General features: G+C 52.6%; 1 protein-coding gene across 16 annotated transcripts in view; it reads right to left on the reverse strand.

Moving 5' to 3' along the window:
* The window catches only part of AFDN (afadin, adherens junction formation factor), a 139,633-nt gene that overhangs the window by 2,876 nt on the left and 114,199 nt on the right, over positions 1–22,558 (reverse strand). For 7 of the 16 annotated variants that reach the window (XM_067701531.1, XM_067701528.1, XM_067701527.1 and 4 more), the window contains 10 exons: positions 21,459–21,524; positions 21,195–21,268; positions 20,702–20,820; positions 19,082–19,276; positions 18,407–18,498; positions 17,890–18,075; positions 14,775–15,701; positions 12,695–12,730; positions 6,418–6,531; positions 3,104–3,377 (listed from right to left, as the gene is read on the reverse strand). In XM_067701531.1, the coding sequence (XP_067557632.1) occupies positions 3,104–3,377; positions 6,418–6,531; positions 12,695–12,730; positions 14,775–15,701; positions 17,890–18,075; positions 18,407–18,498; positions 19,082–19,276; positions 20,702–20,820; positions 21,195–21,268; positions 21,459–21,524 (2,083 nt within the window). The remainder of the gene's footprint in view (positions 1–3,103; positions 3,378–6,417; positions 6,532–12,694; positions 12,731–14,774; positions 15,702–17,889; positions 18,076–18,406; positions 18,499–19,081; positions 19,277–20,701; positions 20,821–21,194; positions 21,269–21,458; positions 21,525–22,558) is intronic. The other 9 variants (XM_067701541.1, XM_067701539.1, XM_067701536.1 and 6 more) reach the window with 3 other exon arrangements.

A 22,558-nucleotide genomic window follows, 5' to 3' on the forward strand; every position in this document is an offset into this window, starting at 1 on the left:
AAGTTAAAGTACTTGCATTAGTTCCCAAACTTCACTCATGATGACGATGCAGTGCTCATGACGTCTTTAAGTCCTGAATAAAGCAGCCAAAGGCTCTTCAAATCAGTAAAAGATCCAACAACTGGACATTCACATCCCTCGGTGGCCTGAGCAACCCAGTCAGGACCCTCACAAGGCGCTAAGTGCCTGGCCTGCTGCCTTTTACTATTAGAGAGGAAACCAGCATCAGTCTCAGGGGGTAACAGCCGAAAAGTTCAAATCAGGTAAAATGTGTAAGTATCACGAATCCACGATAAAATCCGCAGAAGACTGACTCAAGTGGGGAGACGGCAACATTTTTCAGACGCTCCTGACACTGAGAATTTTCTTACAAAATCACCAACGGCAAACGTAACCCCAAGATGAAGAAGTAATGCTCCTCTTTTCAGGACAGCTACTGCATGGTTCCCCCACAAAATAAATGGCTAGAATTCTTAAAACTTTTGGAAAAAATGAGGTACCAACACCCCCTAACGTTTGCTACTAACGCTGTGTATACAAAATCACTGGCAAGACAAACAGGAGGCCTGGGTCAGCACGGGGTGGCCGGCAACTGCGGGCGAGTGGCGCGGGCCGGCCTGGCACCTGCACCACGCGCTCGTCTACTGCAAAGGGCTGCTGAGGATCAAAAGGGAAGATGCACGTAAAAAGCTCCAGGCGCCTCCGAACGTAGGTAACAGTGCCGCTAAGGATGTACGATTAAATCGGTGCTAAGGTACTTCTGCTAACGGTTAACATCAGCAAGAAAATTTCACACTTTGAGAAATCTTTTGCTTATAACCTAGGGTGAAGGAATAAACGCTCAAAGTACTCAGCAAACACTGACGGTGTCGTGCACTGGGTTAAACAGGCCACAAAACTATCACAATATTTCAACACTAAAATCATCCTTTTCAGACAGGTTGCACAAAAATGAATGCTTATGTTTCTTTCTTCCCTTTATAAAAGGAGCGTGTGACGTGCAGCCATGTCTGATACGTCCAAGACGGAGCTCAGTCACTTCTGACGGGTCCCTGCACGCACCGCATCTTCCCTCACGAGTTAGCGCAGGCCACCGGATCGTGGCCCGGGAAGTCACCCTCCGCCAAGACTCAAAAGATTAAAGAGAAACACATCTCTAACTTAAAGTAATCTGTTCCGGGCCTTTAGATAAATTATTTGCAGAGTGGAAAGCTTTCAATTTTAATTCTATATTTTTCCTTCATTTTGCCTTAAAAACGTTGTGTTTTATCTTTTGAGCTTTAAGAATACTTGCTTCTTCCCACTGGTAAAAATCAGTTCTTGAAAAATTTCAGAATTTTTAATCAGAATATCGAACAGTTTCGGCTGACTATATATGAAGTAACACTATACATTCTTTTTTTTTTCTTTCTTTTTTTCGCGGTACGCGGGCCTCTCACTGTTGTGGCCTCTCCCGTTGCGGAGCACAGGCTCCGGACGCGCAGGCTCAGTGGCCATGGCTCACGGGCCCAGCCGCTCCGCGGCATGTGGGATCTTCCCGGACCAGGGCACGAACCCGCGTCCCCTGCATCGGCAGGCGGACTCTCAACCACTGCGCCACCAGGGAAGCCCAACACTACACATTCTTCAAATCATTTTCAAAGAGCTTTAGTGAAGAACATTTTTTAACACGTTGCTATGCTAAAATTTGACAGCATCCATTCCAATCCGTACCCTAACCCTACTCCTCACAGCATCAGGGGAAGAACCGAGTCCAGGCCACAGAGGCTCATGGCAGAGGGGGGAGCTGAACAGGGCGAGACAGTGGGGGAGCTGGCGGACACGAGGGCAGAACGCACACAGCTCTGCACTTTACGAGGAATCTTCAAGAAGCAGGAGCGACCAGACGCAGGGTGTGACCTGCTCCCATGCGGTGCTTTTAGTGTGAGGTAGAGGGTTAGTGGCGTGACTGAAAGCCCAGATGGCTAGAAGCGGCTCCGCACTACGATATCCCTCACCAACCTATTTATCTGTGTCACGACACCCACAAGACAGCTGAGGTTCAGCCTGCAATCTGATGGCATCTTGCTTCAAAAACTGCTATCATCACACAGGTCTTTCAAGGTACACATTCTAGATGTTTGCAACAGAAATTTTACAAAAAGATTTAATGCTGGCTTCTAAGTGACTCGACCTAAGGATTATCTACTAAACCTCCCAAGTGACTCAGAGCTCTGACTCAGGTGGCAAGAAAGATCCTAGTAAAACTCGTTTACCTACGAGTCACGGTTACTTCAGTTTGACTATTCAGTTCTTTTAGAACTGCCGGGAGCCCGATGCACGGACTCTGCAGAACCGAGAAGACTCAGAGCACGTTTACTGCCAGCCTCCCAATGTTTAAAGTGGCCAGACCAGGCTGAAGCCTGAATCTTGATAACGCACAGCTGTGCTTTCAATCTAGCTTTCAGCGCTGTCTCCAAAGCTGATTAGGAACACGGGCCTGCAGCACCCGTGGGTGTGCTCTGCGGTCCACGGAGGGTCACGGCCAGAGGCAGCCGCACGCCGCCTGGGCCTGGCCAGCAGGGCCGGGACGTATGAGCGTGGGAGGGACGGGGCCGGCTCGGGCAGGGGTCGCTTCACACCCACCCCGACAGGGCGGCTCAGCCGGCAACACGAAGTTCTGCGTGTGCTAAACAGCTGGAAGTACACAGGGGCCGACGGCACTAGCGACAGGAAGAAATTTAACTGTGGACACCGAGATGCTCGAGCGCGCACCCACTTATTTGAGGTAGGGGACGCGGGCCGGGACCAACAGCGCTTCAAGCGATTAGGGGGATGGAGGAGGGCTGCCGCTGCCGGCTGACTGCGGAAACGGGACGGTTTCCAGTGCGGAGATCACTGCTGGCACCCTGAGAGGGCCTGCCCCAGAGCAGGAACGCCGGCCTTCCGGCTGCGGTGGAGCCGGGAGAGCCCCGCTCCACGGCGGGCGGAGCGGAGGGGCTGCCGGACAGACGGCAGAAGCTCGGCTTGGTGGCAGGGGCGAGGGGTGGGCTGGAGAGGAAGACGCCACCGCAGGCCGGCGCCGCGGCGGGGGGAGGGCCTGGCGCGGGAGGCGCATCCTGACCTGCCGGGCCGCCGTCCTCGTCGTCGTCCTCCTCGGTGTAAGCCACGAGCTTGGCGGTGTACAGGGCGTCGGGGGAGAGCACCTGCGCCTGCAGGTAGGAGGCGGTGCGCTGGGGCGGCGGCGGGGGCGCGGGGGCCGAGGGCTCGTAGCCCCGCGGGAGCGGAGGGCGGCCCAGGCCCAGCTCCTCGGGCTCCAGCAGCTGGCGCTCGGCCTCGTCGTGCTGTCGGCGCCGCTCGGCCTCCAGGCGGCTGTAATACCCCTCCTCCTGTCGCCTCTGTGGCAGTGGACAGAAGCGCGAGGTCAGCGGGCAGGAAGGGACGGGCCTGCCCCGGGTCCCCCAGCACCACGGCGGATGGACCCGGACACTGTCTTCCCTTGGGACTCGGTCTCCGACGCCAGACCGCGTGGGGACGGGGGAGGGAGGAATGAAGGAGCTGTCAGGGCCCCAGCCCCAGGTACCACGAGGCTGTCCCATCCCCAGCCGCTTCTCTCTCTCTCCTTCTGTTGCCGGTGGGACAGTAACTTACCTGTCACTCCTGAGTTTAAAGACACAGGCACCCCAAAGCTAGGCTGCACCTGCCTTTCTAGAGCTGGCACTCCCCGAAGTGCAGCCCTGTGTGCTTTTCCACCGAACCCCAGTAAGCTCAGAAGAGCGGTCCTTCCTTGACAAGAAGGACGTGATTACGTCACCTGGCTGACTTCTAGGTATTCAGAGGGAAGCGACTAGGAAACCCCGAACTGTAAAAAAACATGACTCATCTTTCCAGGGTCACAACCAATACGCTTTCCACGGTTTTTAATTGGTATTTCAAATCTTAATAAACTCCCTGCCAGACAGAAAACTGAGAGAGCCAGGAAGCAAGATATTCAAATATATTTTGACACAGACTGTACATTCTTTTCTGACATATATCTGCACAAACTACAGTTGACAGCGTTAACTTAACATTGAAAAAAGTAACAGCACAGTTTTGTTAAAGATTGACAAAAGTTTCAGAACACAAGAAACAAGTGAAGAAGAAAAGAGCTGAAAGATCAAACAGTAATCTGCCTTAACTTGAGGAATGTTCAATGTACAATGTGCACAGAACGGAAGTACAGTGGACTTTAAATTCATTCAACGGAAGGGGACCAATTTTAGGGGCCTTGCTGGCATTACGATTAAAGTTTTTAGTCCCCATTTCACTTTGCACACTGTGTCTTCTCCCTACTCCCTCCACACCACACACACACACACACACACGAGTACACAGTGGGCAAAGCTTCACCTTCTGAGGGAGAAAACGCTAAGGACAGATGCCAGCCTCAATCCTGGCCCTGGGCCCCATTTCTCACGTCATCTTCTTACACTATGTTGAGATACCCTGAAGGAAAAACATTTTTACCTTATTTTCTACACAAAATGAGCGTTCTCTTAGAGTGGGGAATTAAATCTGGAACGACCTCCGCAGAGCTTAAGTGCAGTTGTGAGGAATCTTAGTATTATGTGAACAAAGCTCACTTGGTCACATTTTAGGGAAACCACAACATGTTCTTTCAGTTACACTAAGAGCAGGTGTACAGGCACATGAACCGAGAAGACTTCATTCTACCCACAAGTGAACGGCACGTTTTCCTAGGACAGAGAAACCCATCAATTTTGGACATTCTCTATAAAAAATAGGTTACTTGGCTTCCTTTTACACTGAGTGCTCAATTATAGAAGCAGTTACCCACACACAGGTGCACCTGACGTAATCACGAGTTGTGAGAACGCACACTGGAAAAAAGTCAAATAACCCAGGAATTTCCCAACGTGGAGAACACGGCCTGGCCGCCTCCCCGCGGGCACTACTCCCAGGTGGCCGAGGGCTCAGGCAGAGGTGGGACAGACAGCTGAGGGGCCCGGCCAGGAAAACACACCCTGCGAGCAGCCCCGGGACAGCAGCACAACAGACACTGTAAAACCCGGGTCTAGTGGCTCAAACTGTGGAAACCCCATTTCCTTAGACGCATTACTGACTTTGACAAGCTCGAGGGGAGCCTCACCACGAAACCCGACTCTGGGAACAGCGCACAAGCTCTTCAGGCACAGCCGACAGCACGATGACCGGGACGGCAAAGGCCAACAGACTGTAGACATGGCTCGTTTCAGTGCAGGTGTGCCCACGTCATCTACCTGGCTCGCACTTAACCAAGTCATCCGTCATTTCCACTGTCTTACTCTCTGCCTGTCGCGTCCCCACAGACCCCATCACTGCCAGAGCCCCCCAAGCTTCCTCCTGCAGGGTGCGCCGTGAGGGTGCTCGCTGGACCTTCCCCACCAGGAGCCATGACCTCAGAGCTCCCGCCTTCACAGAAGGGAAGTAACGGAAGGCCAGCTTCTCCCACACCTTGTCCAGGGACCGGCCAGCCCTGGAGAGACCCAGAAGCGAGCCCAGAGCCGCGGCGACGCGCCCACAGACGGCAGGGCCCGGAGGGCAGCATCACCAAGCGCCCATTTCTCAGGGGAGCTCGTGTGCTGTCATGTTAAAGGCAATTGAAAGGATTACCTGAATCTCAGAAACCCACATACGGAAACAAAGCAATAACTCAGGATATCTACCAGATTACACACTAAATTAAATGTCCTTGTATCGTGTTTTCTATAAGCCATTTGCTCTCTTCACCCCTGACCAGAATTAAGTCATGAAATAACCGATTTGAAACCCTTAAGGTTAACAGTGACTTCCTAGTTTCCTGTCCTTCCCACGGCCCGACCTCCCTGTGAACAACTGGACACTTGTCACCTTCACAGTGACAAGCTGGACCCCGTCCAGCAAAGACCAGAGCCCCGAGCACACAGAGGCCCCACAGTCCACAAGCTTGAGCAACAAGACTCGGAGGACAGGGGGTGGGGGGAGAGCCAGGAGGAGAAGGGGGAGGGGGGGACAGCCCAGAGGAAAAGGGGGAGGGGGGACAGACCGAGGAGAAGGGGGAGGGGGGACAGACCGAGGAGAAGGGGGAGGGGGGACAGCCTGGAGGCGAAGGGGGAGGGGGGACAGCCAGGAGACGAAGGGGGAGGGGGGACAGCCAGGAGGCGAAGGGGGAGGGGGACAGCCCAGAGGAGAAGGGGGAGGGGGACAGGCAGGAGGGGAAGGGGGACAGGCAGGAGGAGAAGGGGGAGGGGGACAGCCTGGAGGGGGGGAGGGGGACAGCCCGGGGGAAAAGGGGATGACAGCTCAGAGGACAGGGCCGGGGCCCGGCTGGCTGACCGGGCTCCAGTTTCAGCGGCAGCCCCCTTGCGCGTCCCGGGCCCCTCAGCCGCGCACCCCTCGCCCTCAGAGCACCAGGACCTTTTCTTCGGCCTCGCGCCTGGCCCGCTGCTCCTCCTGCCGGGCCCGCTGCTCAGCCTCCCGGGTCCGTATCTCCTCCAGCTGCTGTTGCCGCCGCCGCTCCTCGTCCTGCAACTGAGGACAGGTCCCGTTCAGTGCGCGCCCGGAGCGTCCCAGCGCCAGACACAGGACGCGCACACGACACAAGCACACGCACGGCTGAGAACAGACACCAGGCGGAGGTCACGGCGGACACCAGAGCCCGCCACCTAACGACTCCGTCCCCACCGCTCCAGAGCTACGCTTCCATCGACTGTGGCTCAGAGGAGGAGGCATATACCCTGGACGCTTACACGTGAAACAGCACAGTTCTTTCACTAGGACATACTCAGCTTAAGCAGCTCACGTGGGGGTAGAGAAGGCTCCAACGTACGGAGCTGTGAGACACACTGGCCCACCCCCTTCCTTCGCCCCGGTTCAGTTTCCACCGTGAAGGTCAAGGAAGACTCCCCACTCTCGCGGCCCGTGGCAGGTGAACTAGCCTCTGGATGGGGGTGGGGCGAGGCCCACGGGGCAGCAGAAGCTCCAGGGGCCAGCGGCCGCCTCGTCTCAGGGACACGGCTTCTAGCTCTCCTCCCGCCCGTGCCCATCCTGGCCCTTTGCCATCCGTTCCCTCTGGGTCCCACCCCAGACGCCAAGAATTCCTGCCCAGTTCAGGGATCCCCCAAAGTCTGATTCACAGAATGTGAAGCTGAAATTTGGGAGGAACCTTACTGGAACTCTGTCCCGCTACATGTCTGTCAAGTAACTGTCCATCCTGTTCGAGCACCTTCAGTGTCTGGGGCCTACAGCCTGCCTCCCAGGACAGTGGTAACTACTAGTCCAAAAGCCTTCCTACTGCTCTAAAATTCATCACCTCATCGCTGTCTGTCTTTCGTCCTTCAGGTTCTGCCTTTCTGACACAATACAAAACAAATTTAGTATCTGTCCTTCATACCATTCAGATACTTAAGGACACCTTCAAACACCTGAGACGCTCGGCTTTGAGCTCCTGTGCCCTCCTGCTCACGCCTCTGCACACTACAGGTCGAAAACGCCTCAGGGAGCCGTGAATTCAAAGCGCATTTGGCTAGCGGAGAACAGAGTAAGGGTCTCTTCTCGCCATCTCCGCAGGCTGCAGCTACTTTTGTAGTTACAGCCTGAGGCAACGCGGCTTGGAAAAGCTCGCACTCGCCATTTACTTCTTCTCTGTTCCAGACCTGGGCGCGGCACAAGAGGTGACTCAAAGTTTTACATTAAAGTAGCACTGAGGCCACCGAGTTCAACCTCTAACCACTGCAGGAACCCGACAGAAAACCACTCAAGGTGTACTTCTGCATCCACATAATCACTAGTTACCCTATAGGTTATTCATAGCAAACCCAGAGAACGTTAACTTCTGGATCTGAACTGTTGGAGTGTATTTTTTTCCTAAACAAAAACAAAAACCGAACAACTTGACTCTTGCTTGGTTTCTGTGAAACAAAACCTGTATCTGGTGGGAAAGTAACTAACTTGTGTAATCACGCTTTTTCATGTCAGTGAACAAAAATAAAACATCTCAGAAAAAAATTAAAATTCCCTTCTCAAGGAGAACAAATTAATTACCTCTTTAGTATACTCTAGGTATAAGCCTAGAAGGATGCTAGGATAATTATTAGGTTTTGGAGGTTTTGTGGCAGTAGATGCTAATGATTAAGCAGCACGGAAACAGTCAGAAGTGCCCTGCTGCGTGGAAACGCAGAGGAAAGGACTTACCAGGAATCTTAGAGTCATCAGCACAAATTATGGGACACAGCATCCAAATAAAAATAACAAAAAAGCAATTGATCACATTAGACATCTACAGAAAAGTAATTTGTGGAAGAATGTAAAATTGCATGAATGCATCAGAAGTGTTTCTGTTACCCAATAAAGCAAAAACTAATTTCATTATGTTCTCAGTACTTTTTAGACCTAATGAAAAACAAGTTCTGAGCAAGAAAATCAGTACACACTGAATCAGCTCTTTTAAGTTAAACAGGATAATTTTAAGAAATCAGAGCAATTTCAATTCTCATAATTAAAGGTACAGAACTCTATCTTATAAATCTATCAACAGGCATTTTCTCTTAAAATCCTGACGGTGGTAAACGAGGAGCCTTCCCCTCGTGCTGTTTCACTGGTTTCTATAAAGGTAGCAAATGAACCAGTGCTGTTAGAACTAAGGCAGTTTCTTTCCACTCTTTGATAAGCTGTTTCAGGTATTTTCATTTTCAAAACACAGGCTGTTTTGCTTTTCAAAAATATGCTGCTTTACTCAAAAAAAAAAAAAAAGAGAGAGAAAAGAGAACCTCTTACTTTTCCCCACATAACAGAGCCAGGTGGTACACCGAGGTGTACAGTTACGTCTCACAACAGTTAAAGAGCACTTCAACTTACGTTGGGAAGTTAATGGTTCTGAGAGCCAGTGCCTGACGGGGCCTGAACACTGTGAGGTTACATGAAATGCAGACAAGCTCGCTGTTTCACATTAAAGGAACGAAAAGTCGCATGCTATCAAAACAGTCTCGTAGGAAGTTCTACTTGGGGAAACTAGACTTGAATAGACACAGTAATCATTCTTATAGAGTGAGTCAAGACAGCCCAGACTGAAGCTACTCCAGCCAAGAACTAGGCTGGGATTCTGAAAGCAGCACGCAAGCCTGACCCGAGGCCTTGCGATACTGAGGCAGTCCGCAAAAAAAAGTTAAAAAAATAGTACGTTGAGATCTGTGTGTTTAGACTTTATACTTTTTTTTGGGAATCTTCCCGGACCGGGGCACGAACCCGTGTCCCCTGCGTCAGCAGGCAGACTCCCAACCACTGCACCACCAGGGAAGCCCTATACTTTATACTTTTGTTCCACAAAAATACGGTAACTTATATCTTTAATTTCATGTTGAAATATCTGAATACAAAACGGGGCCAAAACATCCTTTACTTTTTGACATTTTCTCTGAAAAGCAACTGTAAGTCTGTTAAGCACATCACCCTTTCTCTCTGCAGGCCTTTTCTGCTTATGCTCCCACCCATTAAAAATACTCACCCTAAAACAACTTTAAGGCCCCCAGATAAAGAGGTCCCGATAGGCCACTTATTAGGACAGGACTCTGGCATCCTGTCCTAGCACACGCAGCTTCCTGCCGCGTCTCTTCTCGGGGCGGGGGGGGGGGGGGGGGGGGGGCGGGGAATTTCCCTCTGGAGGGAGGGCCCTCCCCATCAGCAAATGGGAAGGGCTGCCACTGGACGACACCAGCTCTCGGCCCTCCGTCAGTGGGGCTCCCTGCCCCGGGTGCAGCCGTCCCCTTCTTTGTAACTGAAGGAACATGATTCTGTCCAGAGTTCTAAGGGGAGACCTACAGGTGCAGGCCTACTCCAGCAGCAGAGACAGGTAAGGAGCGTGGCTCACAGCAGCCCAGAGCAGACATCTGACGTTCGCCTAGGGCAGCTGTTCTCCCCGACACAACCACAGGAACTTCGTGTTCTACTCCCAAACGCACACATGCTGGTTTGAGTATGAACTTATTTCTCCTCCTTGAATAAAACTGACGCTTCCCGAAGGTGGGCTGTGTCTACCCTCCAGCCTCAACATCCTGGGCAGGGTCTCCCACCTGAACAGGCAGAGAACGCTCTGCTGCCTTCTGAGACAGGCCCCTCCGCAGGTACAACTCTCCCTTAAGGTTCCTACTGATTCTTGCTTGAGGTTTCTACAAAGCGTCTAGTTCAACTGCTTCCATACCAGAGATGCTCCAGAGGGCCGTGGCCAATTTCTACATAAAGGCCAAACAAGAAGGCAGCCCACAGCGTCTCTGAAAACACCCCCTCCCTGCTCTACCCAAGGGGGAGGGATTCTTCCCGTGAGCTGTCGGGTCATCTGAGACGGAAGATGAACCACTCAACTGGCAGGAGACGAAGCTGCGACGGGCCAGCTGAGAGACTGCTGGTCTCGGAAGCGTCTCCTTGAAAGATGGTTCGCAGTAACCGTTTTATGAGCAGCAGACGTTTTCGTGAAGCACAGAGAATACTCAACATGAACCCAGAATATTCTGGTCCGGATCTCTCCTCTCAGTCTACACGACATCGGGTACTAGGCCTGCCCTTCTCGTCTGCGCACGTTGCAGTTGTCACGGACGAGAGGGCCACAGAAGCGGTCACCCAGCCGCCTAGAGCAGTGAAGGCTGAGCTCCCCTCCTGTCTGCAGGGGGCAGGACCGGCTGCCCCTCAGAGGTCAGCAGGGCCAGCAGGTGCGGCCGCAGCGCCGGGTGGGCCCGGGAGGCGTCCTGCGGGCCGGGAGACCCGGGGCGCTTCTGGAGGGCAGGGGGCCGCTGCAGGGTCGCGGGGCTTCTGCGACCTGCCGGGCGGCGGCGGCCGTGTGCAGGAGAGTCTGCAAAGGGAGCACGGGCCCGGGGCGAGCGAGCCACTCTGCAGGTGGTCAGCTTCCCAGGAAGCTGGGAATCCCTCTGCAGGGAGGGGAGAGGCGCCACGGCAACCGCAGGCTCCCCAGACTGGGCGACTGGGAGAGTCGGGCGTGGCAGGGAAGCTGCAGGTGCAGCAGACGGCAGCTCGCTGTCCCGTCCCGTATGCAAGTGCACGGGAGGCTCGGGTCCGGGAGGAGGTAGGTGAGCGCAGGGTAGGGCGGCCCTGGGCCCACGCGGGGCGACGGGCACTCAGGGACCCGGGGCCCAGAGCCGCCAGGGCAGCCTCGCCACCTCTCCGAAGCTCCCATTTCTCCCACGCGTCACCGTAAATATCCCGGGACAAAGCCTAAGGAAAGGCCTTACAGACCGCACGGGCGGGGCCCTACACAAGTGGGCACACGCCTGTACCCGGTCCCCATCGTCCCCGGGGGCCCAGTGCCTAACAGCCCCCGGGACAAGGCAAGAGCTCAACTTCTGCTGGGGAATCAGGCTAAGAAATGCTCGGAAACACGGTGCTTACCGTCAACATCAGCCCTCGAAATAATTGTTTTTTAAAGGAAGAAAACCCCGAACTACGCCTTTGAAATAAAATTCTCAGTGCACCCTTTACCCTTGGGTATTGTCACTCACCTGTCACCACCACGCTCCCCCCCCGCCCCCCCGCCCCGACTCAGGATTCTCTTGGGGCCTCAGTCGGCGCATCTCAAAGCTGAGGCCCCAGGCTGCCTGGCCTGCACGCGTGTGACAAGGACCTGGCACCTGAAGAGACGAGTGGGACTGACTGGTGTCTCCCACCCCCTTCCATACGGACACCTTAACACACAGAGAGGCAGGGAAAGAAGCAGATACTTCTCGTCTCTGTCTCATACGGAGAAAAACACAAAGCCCAGAAAACATGCCTCTCAGTCATCGAGGAGAGATGTTTTCAAGAAAGGTTTCCCTTTGGAGTGGCGCTGCCATCATGCTATTTAAATTGAAAAAAAAAGAACAAAACAAAAAAAGGAGGGCTGTTACTTGGTGAAAAGGCCATTAGAGTCAAACCTGGATTCAGAGATTTTTTAAAAAGTAGTGTCAGATACTGGCCTTGTATCATTTAAAAGCTGACTAACAAATGTTGACTTAGAGTCAGTATCAATACACCAGAGCATGAGTGTCTGGCAGCCTCGAGAGGTACCGCCCTCAAGCACGAGGGTGCTAAATGACCAACTCAATTTCCCCAATATGGACATAAACGCATCACAGTTACAGCAGAATGCGACCTCAAGTATTTTTTGGCAATGAACTGGTATAGCCGATAAACTAAACTAAAATCATGTGGTGTTATTGAAGAAAACACAGACTAAACGTTTACTGGAAATTCCTCTTTCTCTGCCAATAGACAGTTACACCCTAGACAGTTACATCTTAAGTGGCAAACAATGGCAATACCAGTTGAACTGAGCTTCTAATAATGAATACTTAAAACGTATTTCTAATGTAACAAGAAAAAAATAGATTACTCACTGCAAAATTTCTCATTTGCCTATGTATTTATGAGTACGTAAGAATACAGAGTACAAATTTTATGACTAAAACTGAGTAAAGGTCAAAACCATAAACAAACAGTAAGTAACAGTTAAAAAGTAACAGAGAAAAAGCAAAGAATAACTAAATCTAAACACATTCAAAAGCATGCTTCTAGAGTCAGGGAACTACAGATCCTGATCTAGGACACCCCTGAGAACCAGATCTACTGAAAACATAAAACCACCACCACTAAAAGGAAAAAAAGGAAATCAAGACAGGAAAAAAGTACCCAAGGGAAAGAAACAAGAACATACCAAATCTAGAACAGAGATTGCTGGCATAGCAGTCTGCTGCAGGTAACAGAGAAGGAAAAAAAAAAGAAAGATGAAGTGTGAAAAAAAGGTTCAGTTTAGATCTGTATCCGCCACCAGCGTATCTGTGGTTCCCACGCTCCATCTGTGTTTGAAGGACAACCCAGTGAGAAAAGTACGGACACTACAGGCCAATTTCCAGTATTCAGAAATAGAAAAATGCCCGCATGGTATTAAACCCTTGAGCTTTATTATTAAGACACACAGCAACTAAAATGAGTAAAATTTCCCTTAGCTCTCTTATCTGCAGACTAACATATTAATCTTAAATTAAGCAATGATAAAACACACAGATACTTTAAACTATCGTAATTCATACTAAGGGGCTTTGAAATATTCAGTGTTTTTTAATCACTTGGAAAAACTGAGAGACATTCAATAAAATTTTAGCCTTCAAAGGAAAGCATAATTATAGAAATACTGCAACGTGGTTTCTAACTTCTCCCTCAACAGTAAATATTAATGACGTCCACTTATTTACCATAAACATCAGCTTTAGATTCAGAGCTAAGGCTGCATCAGAGGTAAGCCTTCTTGCCTCGCATTGTGGGGACAGAGCCCCAGGGCCACGGCCACAGCAGCCTCTCGGGGAGCCCACCTGCAGCGCGTCCACTAGGACCCAGGTGGAGCAGGGGTGGCGGCCGTGACAGGCACACAGCTAACCACCTACAGACGGGCCAGAGTGCTGACCAGAAAGTGGAAATAGTTCAAAGGATCCTTATGCGGAAAATAATCAGTCCTTCATCAAACAGCTGCTCTTTCAAACAAAACAGTATTGATGGTAAATACACTTGTTTTTGAGGACGTTTACTACTGATGACTTGGAAACTACTAATAAAACAATGTAATGTTTACCATTTAGACCTTCACTTAAGAAATTTAAGTTTCCTCAGAGGAATTCCAGCTGAATTTTGGACCAAGTTACATATACGTCTGCTTGAGAACACAGAGCTAACAAGAAGTGTGTGCGGTGACATTCCAGGAAAATAATTCAGAGCAAAGTGAAAAGGCATCACAGTGCCGGCTCAAGGCACTCACTGCCGAGGGTCTAGGATTGAATTTCATCCTGAGCTGAAAAGATTCAAGGGTCTGACGGGACAGGAGACCCTTGGTTTAGGTCTCCAGTACAGATGACATCAGAGGTGGAATTAGAAACAAAATCCAAAAGACAAAAAGGACATGCCCTTTGCTGTTTTTTCTCAGAATACCGCATTATATCTGAAAAAAAAAAATCACTGAAGTGCATTAACGTAAAATAGTCCCTAGCACTCACTGCAAGTTAATACCAGTAAATGCTTCTCTGTCAACAACTGTCCCGATACACAGGGTAACAGAGAATCTCAGATGCGGCACTTTAACAAGCGACTGCATTAAACTAATATAAATTTAAGTTTTCTTCTTTGACTTGACACAAAACGAATAGAAGTTATTTTTATAACATGGAGAACCATGAATAAAATTCTAAGTTCTCACTCCCTTTAAGCTACCACTGAAATATAATTGCTTAGCACTTTAATAACACTCGAGAGTCTCCCTCTATCTGGGCCGTGACGCCGGCCCTGACCCTGAGCTGTGAACCGCTCCTCTGCTACCCCTGGGGAGCACGGACCATGGAGACCAGGAGCAGCCCGTCCCGGCATGAAGCTTCAGGGCACTGCACGCCTGCCTCCGTGTGCCGGCGACGGCGGCAGAGCGGGGCAGTTAACAGCCTGTCCGGCCCACAGAGCCTGAGAGACGTTTACTCTGCAGCCGTTGAAAGACACGTTGCCAACCCCTGATCACGGTGATCACCGGTTATTAACGCGTCTTCTCCACCCACGTGCCAGCCAGCCGGCCGCAGCCAGTGGGCGCCCCACAGCTGTCAAGCGCCGTCGGACCGCGCAGAACCAGCGCCTCTCCAGCACTCGTGCCCAGAGCATCTCGCCCCGGCGCCGCAGGACAGCATCTCCGGCCACGCCCACGCCCCGCGGAGGCTGGGAGCCCGTGCCGCGTGCCCGCCCACCCGCCCGCCCGGCCCCGTTACCCGCGCTCTGCGCTCGGCCTCCAGGCGCTGCATGAGCAGCACGGTGTCCACGTCGTCGTCCTCCTCCTCCTCGTCGTCCTCGTCCTTCTGCTTGGACTCCTGCAGCCGCTTCTGGAACTGCCACTCCAGCATGAGCTTGCGCAGGCGGTCGCTCTCCTCGGCCGAGCGCTCGGCCTTGCCCTGCAGCTCCTGGATCTCGCGGCTCAGCAGGTCCACGATGTGCAGCTGCTGCTGCTTCTCCAGCTTCTCCCGCGCGTCCCGCTTCCAGGGGTCGGGGGACAGGCTGTCCCCGGAGGCCAGCTCCTCCCTGCTAACCGTGATGTACTGCAAGTCCCGGCGCTCAATGGTGCGCGGCTGCTGCTGGGGCTGCAGCTCCCGGATGACGGTGTCCGGGGCGCGGGCAGGGGCCGGCGGGGCGGCGGGCGAGGGCGGCCCGGGGGGCGGGGGCCCGGGGGGCGGCGCCTGCGCCCGAAGCTGGCCCAGCCTGCGCTCTTGCTCCCGCCGCCGGCGCTCGCGCTCCTCCTCCAGGCGCGCCTTTTCCTTCTCGTACCAGCGCTGCTGCTCCTCCCGCTTCTTCCGCTCTGCAGCCGCCTGGGCGCCGGTGGGAGGCGGCGGGAGGGGCGAGTCCGCGGGGACTCCGTCCCCATCGCCGTAGTGCCCGGGGGGCGGGTCGGTCCGCACCGGCGGGGAGGCGGCTGGGGTCTTCCAGCGCCCAGGGCCGCTCTTGGTGAGCGTGGACGCGGGGGTGCCCGCCTTGGAAGGGGGGCCCAGGTGCTCCTGGCTGGAGGTGCTGGAGCCCAGCGAGGAGCCCTGGTTGAGCCACGCGTCGCCGCCGTCAGACCTGGGCTCCATCGCCGCCTCCACCCTCTGCCGCTCCAGGTGGTACGCGACATCCTCCCGGAGCTCCTCCTGGGACCGGGTCACGCGCTGGAAAAAGAAAACGGGAAACCGTTGTGTTTCAGCCACCGTCAGAAGTTACTGAAAGTACATAAACAGTTCAGCTCAGGAAGAAAGGAGTGTTAGGGGAAGTGTGCGGTGAGCGTACAGGACGGGCCGAGGCTGCCCGCACCCAGCGCTAATCCCGCGACGGTGCTTTCCCAGAGGACGTCTGTATCTGTTAGAAAGCTAAAGGGGAAAAGGGAAAGCGGCGCGTCCTGTCCACATCAATGGCCAAGCAGCGAAATGCACGAAGGCTCGGGCTCTCCACATCCGGCACCGTCCTTGTCCTGGGGCCTCACGGGCGTCTGCACTGCGGTGCCAGACATGGGGCTGACCTTGAGCAGAGCAATGTGCTTAGTCTTGTGTCGTGAAGAGCGACAAGAACTACTTCTCTGCAGTAAAATTCTAATTAGCATTCAGACTAATTATCAAATCCTAGCCACGTGATCCATCCGCGACTTTCCGAGTCCCGCCAGCTGACCACGGGCCCACGGGCCCACGAGCGCACAGACAGAGCCGGGCGCGGCGAGGAGGGATGAGCCTGTACCCGAGTCTCAGAAAGGCGGCGGGATGATCTGAGGGACACACCCACTGCACATGTACGAAACAGAGTACACCTGCTTCCGAGGCTAGTCTTGCGCGTGGAAGAGGCATGTCTGAAAGTGGCGTGATGCGACAGAAAATGATTTTTTTTTTTTTAAGATGCTGGGGGTAGTTGTTTAGTAATTAATTAATTAATTTTTGGCTGTGTTGGGTCTTCGTTTCTGTGCGAGGGCTTTCTCTAGTTGTGGCAAGCGGGGGCCACTCTTCATCGCGGTGCACGGGCCTCTCACTGTCGCGGCCTCTCTTGTTGCGGAGCACAGGCTCCAGACGCACAGGCTCAGTAGTTGTGGCTCACGGGCCTAGTTGCTCCGCAGCATGTGGGATCCTCCCAAACCAGGGCTCGAACCCGTGTCCCCTGCATTAGCAGGCAGATTCTCAACCACTGAGCCACCAGGGAAGCCCCCAGAAAATGATCTGCTATGAATGATGTCCCAGCCAAACAGTTTTCTTTCCAGCCCTATTAATGAGTAGAAATTGAAGACACAAATCTGGAAAATAAACTATTTCCCTTTTCTCAAAAGGCACACCAAGAACAAAAAAATGAAATATATCACTTGAAAAACCAGCAGCCTGCTAGAAAAATGGAACATGTACTTCCCACATTTTCTACAGCTTTGCCGTGTGCGCAGAAGCACAGCTCTCTGACTACTGGGCGCACGACCTGCAGCTCACATGAAAGCACGGCCAGACTGCCTGCTGCGTGTGGACGGCGCTTCTCGAGTACAAAGCTTTGGAGCTGGTGCATCCAGACCACACGCCCGCTAGCCCTCGCAGCCCAGTGACAACAAGGCCACCCTTCGCTTTCCTCGAGGACTTCACTTCGCTGCTGGTGCCCACTCACCGCCCCCCTGCGATAAGTCCTGTCCAATTCTTGGTCATTTCACCATCCACGTAAGTGACCCTTCAGCTCCCTGGCCCTCCTCCGGTGCTTATTACCCACGCTGGGAGGCCGAGGCAAACAGCACTCACAGGCCGTAGGCATGCAGGTCCCTGGCGCTGTCCAACCCCCGTGCCTCCACGCACGGAAGGAGGTCTGCCTCAGGGCGAACAGAACAGCCAGGCGACTCGTGCCCGGGCCCGTCAGACGGGGCTCCTCCCGGCCTCGCTCACGCTGCCCCTGCCGAGGCAACCCTCCTCGCGCCTCGTACCCTCAGCTCAGAACCCAGCTCCCGTGATTACGGTCTAGGAGAGCGTCCCACCCCAGCTTCAGCTTCAGCTTCACGGGCGGGACCACGGCCGTCTCAGCTTTCCCGGGGCTTGGAACAGCCGCCGGTGCGCGCCGAGTGCCGGGGACGCCTCCTGCTTCCCCCCCCGCCCCACTCCAGGATCAGTGAGCCTCGCCTACAGACCCTAGTGAAGCCTTCAGCAAGAGAGCAGAGAACCACCTTTCACGCTCAGTATTCCCTCCTATGCCCTCTTTTCCTCAGGTGACCACGAAACCCGAGAGAAACAAAGAGAGGACCAGCAGTGCTGCTCTGCAGAAAATGGCAGCTGTGCCCCGGAAATCCCTCCGTTTTCCCGCAAGCTGGTCCCCTCGAGGGCCAAGGACGTGTCGGGACCCCGCCCCTCTCACCTGGACTGCAGTACTGGAGTGGCTGCTGTCCGTGTGCATGTGGGGCTTCTCCTCGTAACGGGGCCACTGGTCCTGAGGAGGAGCCGTGCGGTCCTGGGACTTGGAGGCTGGGAAGGTGAAGTACTCCCTAGCGTAGGTCTGCGTCGGGATGGGGTAGGCCTCGGCTCGGGGGGGGGGCGTCTGCTCCTGCAGACGGGCAGAGGGAAGGCAGCTGAGCTTTCCGCAGTCCGCACCGCAGACCGACCCAATTTCCAAGGCCCGCTTTTAAAGCAGGATCCGTGTATTTTACAAGCGGTGTTAAAAATTTAAAGTGCCGGATCCTGGACTGAGAATAATTAAAAACATTTTATTTTGCCCCGACTTACTAACTGAAAGCTCATTTCCCCATTATATTAAAAATTCAAAACCCAAACACTCAGGAACCAGAAACCATGAGAACTTTTTCCTAGATAACTCAGGCCCCCTGGGGGAACCCAAGGGTCTGCTGTCGGAGCATCTGTGTGCTCACGTCTCAGACCTCAGCGCAGAGGTTTCCAGTGGAGACGGACGTTATCTTGGCCGCTGTCCCAGAGGTATAGGCGCCTTTCCCGCCGGGACTAGGGGGCTCATCTGTTGGTGGAAAACAGGAAAGAAAGCTAATGTTAAATAAACAAGCCCGACGTAACATCGCGAGAGCTCTTTACAGGCAGTAACCGCGCGCCGGGCACCTGCACGCCGCCAGCGAGGTGTCGAGAGCACAGACACAGAAACAAGGCGCGTGGAGGTGAGGGCTCACCTCGCCCACTCCCGCCTCCTGAATCATCAAGAGCCCGGAGCCACGAAGCTGTATCTGCGAACCTGGTATCTGGGGCATGTCTCCTCCCAGGAAGCTGCTGCTTCCTGCTGACAACCCTTTAACACCATGAAGACTGTCTGCTGCCCCACGGGGCATCCAGCAACCTGTGCTCCCCCCTCATCAGTGTACCTGCCCGGAGCATCCAGGAATCGACGTTCCCGGACTAGTTTTTATTTCCTGTTAGCACCTTAGCTGTAGCATCTTTCATGAAAACACATCCCAGGTGGCTAATCTACGCAGGTAATAATGTTCTTTTAACGCGCAGCAAAGCCGGGGCGCCCTCCTCCCTCTGGCTGTGAGCGGGCACGTGGCGGGGCGCGCGTCTCGATGAGAGAAGGGCCGCGAGGCTCCTCTTACTTGCGACGTTGGGGCTGGAGCGGTGGTCAGCCCTGTTTTTCATCAGCCTGTCGTCGCCAGGCAGCTTCTTTGGTTCGCTGTATTCTGCCCAAGGCATCTGAGGGCTCTCCGGGGACCCGTTTTGAGCTGAATTGTTATAGAGCTCAAAACCCTCACTCTTTGGTCGGGGTTTACCTGATCCACGACGATCTGAAACTGAAATCAAAACGCCTTCAAGACCTGTTCCTTTGTTCAAGATCTTATCTGAAACACCGTTTAGTCTTAAAGGAAAGGTGAAGCTACAAATACTTAAAACTCCGCAAGTAAGAATGTTTTTACCAGAAGAAATGAGGTGATTTTTATATAAAAGTAAAATCTTTCTGAAGAATCTCTAGGAAGTTTTCAAAGGAAGCAACATTTAAGGGTCACTGACGAGAGAAACTACTCTTTCAAAGCTCATTTTCTCACTAGCGTACCTGCTTAGGCAACAGGATTACTGTTAAAGTGACTCTTCTGGCTGAAACATCAACTCGCTTCCCTCAGTTTTTAAAACGTGTATTAATTCCTTTAGTCACCCAGGGTTGCTGTCCTCATCGGGAACCGCTGTGTCACTGCTGTGATCGCTCACTCTTTACTTTCTAGCTTTCCTGTCCTCTCACTCCACGGCCCTGACCTAGTACTTATTCCAACAGTTTCCCCCGTTGGTCCTAAACTCATCACCTAGTCTGCTTCTTTCAAATGACTATAAACTAAGGCATCAGACAACCATATGTTAAGCACCATGTCATGAAAAAAGCACAACCACAGTGCCGTGTGGAGGCCTGTGTCTGTCTTCCAGGCTCTCAGCGCTTCGGCCGCAGTCACTACCAGGCATGGGCTCCGGGCTCGCCCAGGGCACCGGCTCTGGGGATGTACACAGCCAGCCAAGGACGTACAAAGTATGTGGGGATTTCACAGACAATGGGCATCATCATGGTTTTCCCCTGGTTTCTCAGCTAATTCTTTACAAAGCCCCACATTTATACTGATTTTATTCTGAGGTTTTTGATGTACTACAAAAACCACGGTTCCCACCAACGAATTATTCATTCAAAAACTGAGCTTTTTAGTTAAAGTGAACTCTCTACATAACAGTCATGCCCTATCTCAGAGCATGCAAGACTGAAACAACTATTCGTACACACGCGTGTACACATTCCTTCGGGAGAGGATTCTACTTGTTCTTTGAAGGCTTTATATCCCGTGTGTGTTTGTCTGTCAAAGATGAAAAGTCATTCCTCCACTTACTACCGACCAAGGGCCCCGAGTGCCGCTGGCATGTGGAACGTGCGGGGTCCCCTGCAGTCACCAGGCGTGTGCACGTTGTCAGTGGCTCTTGCCAGGGGGGGGCCCTAATAAACTACCACCACCATAGCGCGACTGGCCCCCGCAGCCCATGATCTAGTAATCCTGGGCACCGCGCTCAGCCTCGTGTCTTTCTTTAAAACCGGGGTAGTAACGACAACAGGGCCTATTCCACAGGGTCTGTGAGTATTAGACGAGGCCACGACTGGAAAAAGCCTGGCACACGGCAGGTGATCAGTAAGCATGAGCTACGACTGGCAGCAGTCAATGGGGGCGGCGGCGACCCGCAGTCCTTACTTCTCTGCATCATGGGCGACGGCTGATTGAGCAGGGTAGCGAGACCGTGATAAATGGCTCCTTGCTTTGCTACTTCCAGCGTCACCACGGAGCTTGTCCTTGTCATCAGTTCTGCTGCCCTGGGAAGAGAGCATCACGGCTGTAAGAGAAGTGATTCAGGCACCCGTCCTGTCCCCACGGCAGCTTGTGGTCAGGGCGAGGCCAGCACGCCCGCCGGCCTCACCCGCCAGCCTGAGTCAAGTTCTGACAGACTCCCTCCCTCTGACTATCAATAAGAACAGTAGATGACTTCCAGAAATTTCAGCAAGTGCTTAGAGTCAAAGAAACGTATTCAGACTAAAATACATAATTTTCATGTACACTAAGACTTTTACACTTAGAGAGGAAGGGCATAGTTTTTAGCATGGTTTTTCGTCTTCCAATTCCAAAATTTAATATGAAATATCCCTAAAAAGTGCTCTTCTTAAGCTTTAAACAAATAAAGAAACGATACCTTTCTTGAGAGAGTCCTACCAGACTCCGTCCATCCACGCTGAGGAGCTGGTCACCTGCAGCCAGCCGCCCGTCCTGGACACACCCGGAAGGCATGCAGACAGGAGAGGAGGGTGGGACAGCAGAGGGAGAAGGGGGGAGAGGAAGCCAACGGTAAGTACGCTCAGACTTGGGTTTTCCACAGACTAAAAGAGCCGGAACATCGCATGTCGTCTGTTAAACACACGGCGCACTGAGAGCTGGCCGCTTTAAGAGTCATACCCACCACGTCAGCAGCACCTCCTTTTACAACAGACTTGACGTAGATTCCAAGTTTGTCTTGACCAGCACCCTAAACAAAAACAAGGTGGAAAACACCGTACTGAAAATACACAGTAAGAAACGTAAAAATAAAACATGCATACAGATGACTGTAAGTAAAGTCTCAGCTATTGTTTTTACATGAAAATTAGAATTGTGAAAACTATATTAATAGAATCAACACTCCGGTAAATATAAAGAAACTAACAGGAAATGCACCCACTTTGTCTTTCCAAATTAAGAAAAACTACTTCTGAAAAATCAGTCAATCACCAGCCAGCTGGCGAGGTGACCACGACCGACCTGCAGTCCTGCAGGCAGAGGTGAGTCCTGGCGGCACAAGTGTACGTGGGCCACGCTCGCAGCAAGCACTGCTGCTCACCTCGATACAAGAGCAGCTCACCAGAGGGTTTCTGCGTTCCAAAGCTTACCCACCTCCCCTTACACCCGTAAAGTTTAAAATCTAAAACAAGGAAAACCTTCTTGTGGCAAACAAGAAGAGGGACTTAGGGAGAGACAATTATGCAGAAAATACTCTACACTGCTGCAATTTAAGGATCACGCATTGTAACCCTAAGGAAGTCCTGAACTACAAGCACCAGCCCACGCAGCACGCGCGCGTGCACTAGCTTCACTGCACGCTACATCACGGACGGGCGAGGAACCTCTGTGAGGCGGATGGAAGAAATAGATACAATTGCCTCACAGAATCGCCAGTGTTCTATTTGGACGTTACAACTCCAACGTAACATCTGAATTTCAGATAATTTATTAGGGCCACCAAAGGAAGCATTCATACGTATGAAACGTCATTTGGATGTCACTACCAATATTCTACAACTGAGAACGTATTTCTCAGCTCGAACCTCAGTACTTATGAAATATTGTTATCACAAAAGCAAAAACGTAAGGTATCACAGAAAGGTATAAAGATAGTTCAACCAATGACTTAATTGACACCAATTTTCTACAACACTCTGGAACTCCCAAATTTCCACTTGAAAACTTATTTTTCCCTTTAGTTAACAGAACAGGGTAAAAGAGGGCAGTCTGCCCAACCTCCCG

The sequence above is a fragment of the Pseudorca crassidens genome, chromosome 13 (genome assembly GCF_039906515.1).
Source record: "Pseudorca crassidens isolate mPseCra1 chromosome 13, mPseCra1.hap1, whole genome shotgun sequence".
Lineage (NCBI taxonomy): Eukaryota > Metazoa > Chordata > Mammalia > Artiodactyla > Delphinidae > Pseudorca > Pseudorca crassidens.